Source organism: Raphanus sativus, chromosome 8, assembly GCF_000801105.2.
Source record: "Raphanus sativus cultivar WK10039 chromosome 8, ASM80110v3, whole genome shotgun sequence".
NCBI classification, from domain to species: domain Eukaryota; kingdom Viridiplantae; phylum Streptophyta; class Magnoliopsida; order Brassicales; family Brassicaceae; genus Raphanus; species Raphanus sativus.
Genome location: NC_079518.1, coordinates 22,369,595 through 22,376,403, shown reverse-complemented (window position 1 = coordinate 22,376,403; position 6,809 = coordinate 22,369,595). Strand labels below are relative to the sequence as shown.

The following is a 6,809-nucleotide window of genomic DNA, read 5'->3' as shown; positions in this document are numbered from 1 at the left end:
CATCGTTACTCATTCCAAAGGTCTCAAACTCTGTCATATGAAGCTTCCTAATTTTCTGCAACCTGTCATCTTGAGTGTAACGTTTCTCTGGACAGTACCCTTGATCTGCCTTGAATGGTAACCCACCTGGCTCCCATACACGCTTATCCTTTTGAGACTGCTTGCCCACCATGTGTTCGATCTTTTCCCCAAGAGAGAAACTCATAATATCTTCTGCATCACTTTTGTTTTGATCTTCTTTCTGACCTGTGGCATCAACGACCTGCAAGTCTGAAGTGAAACTCTCCATTGATTCAGATAACGAGTCTGGTTTCATGTCAGTTTCGGTTACAAAATCATCAGATACAACCAAGCTTTCTTCAAATACAGGGTTGTCGTTGCTTCCAGTCAAGATGGGTTGGTCGTCTCTTTCGATCATTATAATCTTCACTCCTTTGTGCTTCGAATCCTGATGACCAGGTGTGTCTCTCTCTTCACAGAATATACACAATCCGTTTTCCATTCTCTCGTATATCTCATCACATGAGTACTTAAGAGGGATAAAACAGTTGCTTTTTCCTGTTTTGGGTGTGAGACTTGATAAGGATGAAGGTTTGATTTTCTCTGCAGTAGCTGTAGTTCCTGATGATTGATTGAAATCTGGAGGATCAGGAGTGGTTGGTGAGATTGGTGGTGTTGATGGGGGATCAGGAGGTCGGGGTTGAATTGATGAAACATGTGGCGTAGACAGAATGATCGGAGAAGATACACGTGAATCCTGAAGTTCATTCAACAACGGAGAAGAGTACTCACGCAGATAGCTCATGAAATCTTCGCGGAAGGCTGCAAGGCGTCGTTCCTCAGCAGCTTGTTGTTTCAGTTTCAGCTCCCTATCGATCAGTAGAGCTTGGGCTTGTTGTCTTGAAGGTAAGAACGGCATCATCTCGTTAGATGGTGGATACATGTTGCAGCTACTATCGATTCCGAGAATCGATTGCTGTGATACCAATGAGACGGGAAACTTGGATAGATAGATCCCAAACTAGAAATCCTACTGTGGATTCGAAGAACGGGTAAACAAAGACCTAGAAGATGATCACTGAGGTAGAAGGATCAACTCGAAAGTCTGAGTTTGTTATGCTTAGTTCTTTAAGAACTTGTGCAATACAGATTTAGAGAGATATTTAGGGTTTGAAGAAGATAGTTTTTATTATTGATTGTTAGAACCCTTGCCGTAAGGCTACATTATATAGAAGAAGAAATATTAAAACTAATTAAGAAAAGGAAAGATAAACAATTATAAGAAAAAGGAAAACTTAAAAGATAGCGATGAATAAGCTTTGTGACTTATCCTGTCACAAGTGTGTAGTTTGTCAGACCCATAAGTATTCGATATTATGTCCTGCGGGGCTGTTGCAGCCTTTACCTATTCTGCAGAGGGTTTGGGATGACATCTCTCTTGATTTGTCGAGAGACTACCAGTTTAAAGGGAGGGAGGGGAAGAATGTAATTTTGGTGGTGATAGATCGCTTGAGTAAGTATGCTCACTTTGTGGGACTAATGCATCCTTTCTCCGCATCAGATGTGGCTCAAGCATTTATCTCAGAGATAATGAGGTTACATCGTTTCTCTCTTTCCATTGTATCTGATAGAGACATAATTTTTTTGAGATCATTTTGGAATGAGTGCTTTAAGCTTGCATGGACGAAACTGAAGTATAGCACATCTTATCATCCACAAACTGATGGACAGACAGAGGTTTTAAACCGCTGCTTGGGAGACATATCTTAGGTGTTATACATCAATGCATCCGAAGAAGTGGTTCTGTTACTTGTCAGGGGCAGAGTTCTCCTATAACACTAGCTATCACACTACACTTCATTGGTCTCCTTTCAAGCTGTTATATGGTCGTGATCCACCTCAGCTGTTGGCGTATGAGTCTGGATCTACCAACAATTTTGAACTTGAGCAGTCATTTCAAGAACGTGATGAGTGGTTACGTGATATTAAGGCTCACCTAGTGCATTCTCAGCAGTTGATGAAGAATAATGCTGATAAGCACATACGAGATTTGCAGGTTGTAGTCGGTGATTTAGTGTTCTTCAAACTGCAGCCTTATCGACAGAATTTGGTTTCTAAACGACTGTCAAGAAACTGGCTGCTCGATACTATGGTCTGTTCCGCGTCCTTGAGAAGATTGGGACTTCAGCTTATCGCTTGCAGTTACCAGAGACATCCCGTATTCACCTTGTCTGCCATGTGTTCCATTTGAAGCCTGTTTTGAGCCAGAATCATATGGTTACCCCATTACCTACAGAGCTATTTGTTGAAGATGAATTGGTCGTGGAACCGGAGGTAATCTTGAGCTCTCGATATGATATGTTGGGTCATTTGGAGATTTTTATTCGTTGGAAGGGCTTACCTGCTCATGAGATGTCTTGGATGCAAATGAAAGAGGCAGTGACTCGCTTTCCACTTGCTAAGCATGAGGACAAGCTGATTTTCTGTATCGGGGTATTGATAGGCCATGGAGAGCGTACTATCGGAAGCAGAGGAGAGAGTTGGAGGGAGTCAACGAGAAAAAGAACGACGAATTAGTTGGAGATGCTGAGCTGGCAGAAGGAAGTTGTTAACTATAACTACTAGTAGTTGAAAATAAGAACTTTATGCCATTTATAGTTTCACTCTATAGTTTTTGTATTGGTTTGATGTATTGAGTCATCAAGCATCGTTATCAGACTTTTGTACTCGGTTACTTTGGTACTTGAATAAGAAAAACGGTTTTATACAGTAAAATACAGAGAGAGAGAGAGAGAGAGAGAGAGAGAGAGAGAGTACTTGATACATAACATTGTTACTCAAGACAAACTCTTTCCATCACCATGAACAAAGACTCCATCATGATCATAACAATCTCTCAACATCTCTCCTTCAGGTGATGGAATCTCTTTGTTCATAGTTTGCATAAATACTGAAATTGCTAAAGTACTGAAGTACTGAAATTGCTAAAGTACATCGTGAAGTACTGAAATTGCTAAAAGACTCTTTGCATGATTTCTGCGAAGACATTGGGTTCATATAGTACTTGGTTGCCTCCGTATCATCAATTTTAATCTTTAGCTTTCTGCATTGATTTTTCTTCACACTCTTCGGGTAAATCAGCATCTGCTTGCATGCTTCGGTCTTGAAATTATCGATGCTCATGTCTACAACACTATTGCAAAGGTTGTTGAGACAACCTATGACGACTTTTTGACGTTGTCAACCAACCTCACACTGGTTCCCAAACCCATGGCGAGAAAACTATAGAGTAAGTCAACAAAATCATTACCAGATTGAACCCGTACAACGTTTTTCTTGTTCAAATGATTTGCTATAATCACATAGATCATTCTTTTATCCATTAGAGCATCTCCAACTCATTGTTATATTCACCTCCAAACTCTATAATAGAGTAAAAAGTGTTTCAACTCATTGCTATATCCACCTCTATAATAGAGGAATGTTATTTTCACCTCTATAAATAGAGGAAAAATAGCATTCCTCTATTATAGAGGCATGCTTTTTTTTTATTTCAAAACAGTCCTTTAATTTTTAAATTTTTATAATTATATCAAAAATAATTATTTTTATAAGAAAATACAGTTTTTATAAACATAAAATGACACTTTTGATTTACCTAACAATCTTTTTAGTGAAACTTTTGTTTAAACAAAGTTAAAAATGTATGAAAATCTTATAAAAGTAAAATTGAATAGGGTTGATTTGCAAATTTTAAAAATAAAAGATAGTTGTTGTAAAATAAAAATAGAATCTTTTGAGAATATTATTTTTTAGAGGTAAAAATAGAGGAATACATTGGAGAGAAACACATCTCTATTTTAGAGATCCTCTATTTTAAAGATAGAAATAGAAAAATACATTGGAGATGGTCTTAGATGATTCTTCAAAAGTAAAAGTTTTCAGCCAAGAAATAGAGAACGATTGGAGAGAGACAAATGATTTGAAAATTGAAAAGGTTGACAACTTTTCGGAACAGTAAATAAAGACCTTCCCTGAGTACAAATAATTAAGAGGTACACGTCCCTTGGACTGCAAAAGCCATACTCTTTTTAAACCATTTAAGAAGTTCAGCCAGTAAAATTGATTAACAAGGTTTGTTGGGAAATAACAAGAAGTTTCGAATAAACCGAAACGCATAAAACATTGATCTTCCCTATAACCGCGTGGCTGAAATTGCATGTCCCAAGATCTATTAAATTTAATAAACCAGGAGTAGGCATAAGCGTTCGGTGGCCCGTTCGGTATCGGTCCGGATGATTCGGATTTTTGGATTTTCGAGGTTATGCTTAGAAGTACCATTCGGTATTTAGTAATTATCGGATCGTATTTGGTTCGGTTTCTTCCGGGTTTGATTCGGATCGGATGTAACCAATGTTTAAAATTGTTCAAAACATATTTTTTAAACTTAAAAAAATGACAAATTTTTGTTTCAAAATATATAAATTGTTTACAAATCTAACTAAATATTAGTCAAACTAACTAAATTAGCTAAAAATAATTCAAAATAACAAATAAAACAAACTACAAAAAATTATGAATAGTCAAAAATATCTAAATCACCTTAAATATATCAAAACATTAATATATTTAATTAATTTCGGATATTTTCGGATCCTAATTCGGATTTTGGATCGATTCGGGTTATAACCAAACACCAAAGTACTAAGCTCATAAATCTCGTTTGGATATTTTTGTATAACTGTTTGGATTCGGTTTCAGTTTTTCCGGTTCGAGTTTAGGTAGGTACTTCGTAGACCTAACCAGGAGAACGAACCAAAGGAGAGAGATTTGATTTCTCCATAAAGAACGCATTTGTCTTGTAAATCACTTTGTAGTGCATTTTATTTGTAAAATAATACTTGGAACATAAAGAAAAAAACCTTTGGTCTACTACAATGCTTTTTTTAAGAACAACGTAACCGTACGCTAATTTTAAGAGATTCATTCTCATAAGAAAATAAACTAAAACAGAAGGTACACAAATAGAGATATTTTCATCTCCAAGAAAAAGAAAAAAACTAAAAAGTTGAACATATAAGATCTGGAATCTGAGATATTGATATCATGTCTCCTCTTTTGGCTTCTTCACGAGCAAGTTCCACAAAGCATTGGTTAAAGCCGTCGATGTCATAAAAGCAGCTTTTAGTACATTGTTTACCTGCGGATAAGAGAGAATTTTTCAATGGGATTAAAACCAAAGAACAAGTTCATGTGAAGAGCAAGAAGTAAGCGTTTTTTACCTCTACTTTGCCGATGCTGATCTGCTGCACGTCGACATCCGCTAAACTCACCTGAAACTGTTTTAAATAGCCAATGGTCGAGCTTGAGCTCAGGGGTGTAATTATAAGATCATCTGTTACTCTAAACTTCATGTTTTTCTTCACAAACCCCTTGCATGCATTACAGTTGAAGCTGATCGATTGAACACTATGCGGGCATAAATGCTTCAGTGGTGGATAAGGGCTACCACATCCCAACATACCTGAATTTCCATATCGATGCATAAGCCTACTCTCATCAGAGCTAAACCCAAAATCTGGTGCCGTGCCAGTGGTAATATCGAGCAGGTTCTTCTGGCAGCCATAATACCATGGTAGTGTTGACTTTGCCTTTGGGCGTGATCTTTTATCAAAGCGTAAGTCGTTAAAGCTTCTAAACAAGTTTAAGATGCATCCCACAACCATATTATTACCAGAGGCTTCTAGTCCAAAATCTAAAGAAACAGCAAGAAAGGTTAAAAGAAGATTCACAAAATCTTCCCTGCATTCAAAGTATAGAACCTTCATGTCCTGCTTCCGAACTACAACGTTCAAAGTTAACAGCCTGAATCAGCATCATTCTTATATTCTTGCACAGCAGGACTCAGTGGCTTAATCAGCACTTTCATGTTGCGCGAGCTTTGTTTTCTAAGGAAAGCGTCTGTCAAAGGAGTGTTGGACGAGAATAAGCATTCCAGCAAGGTGAGTACCTAGTAACGTTCATATGCAGAGTCAAAACTAGCATTGTAGAATAAAGAGAGAGAGAAAAATGTGTAAGTAAGGGTAAATACCTCTTCAGAACCAATGACAAGAAGTGATTCACTCAACTTGTCAAAATCTAGATAACCCTGATCTCTGACCACTTGTAGATACACATTAGTTGAGTTAGATTGCACTGTCATATCATCAGTAATGATGAAGGAAGGCTTGCCACAGACAAATACACCATCAACATATCGTTTCCTAATTTAATAGCATTGCCTACTTCAATCTGCATCTCCATCTTTTTGCGACAACTACATTTTGAGGTATTAAACTAGCCCACATTCGACTGCACAAAGTATTAATTTTATACCCAGGGCAGATGAAGAGCTTGCATTCCTCAGTCGTCTCGTTAACGTTCACCTTAAGCCAACGGAATAGATCATCTTCCAAAGTTCTTGGATACAAAAGCATTGTTTTAATACCTCAAGCCTACAGAATAGATCATCTTCTCTCAGACTAAGTTTTGGTTTTCTTGAACGGTCGGCCATTTGAGATGTATTAAAATTGCTGTACATAATTTAAGACAGGAGAGAATGCAGAATCTCAAAACTACATATAGTCCCTTTATACTGAACAAATCGTTCAGTTCCGAGATGAAAGAACAAGGTAATAAATATATCACCAGGACCCATATATGTTTTTTTTTTGAACTGGACCAAGATATGTTAAGTTAGCCTTTTACAATTCCGATTGACCATTGTGAAAACCAAAGCCGAGATTCAAAGAACCTATGAACCTAGAAAG

At 37.3% G+C, this 6,809-nt stretch overlaps 1 protein-coding gene across 1 annotated transcript; it reads right to left on the bottom strand.

Moving 5' to 3' along the window:
- Positions 1–5,083: 5,083 nt before the first annotated feature.
- Positions 5,084–6,389, bottom strand: LOC108820297 (uncharacterized). Its single transcript, XM_056992225.1, has 3 exons — positions 6,092–6,389; positions 5,283–6,010; positions 5,084–5,200 (listed from the first exon to the last, which is right to left on the bottom strand). Exons 2-3 carry the CDS (start codon positions 5,826–5,828, stop codon positions 5,105–5,107), a joined length of 642 nt encoding a protein of 213 aa, XP_056848205.1. The 5' UTR covers positions 5,829–6,010; positions 6,092–6,389; the 3' UTR covers positions 5,084–5,104.
- Between the last annotated feature and the right edge of the window lie 420 nt (positions 6,390–6,809).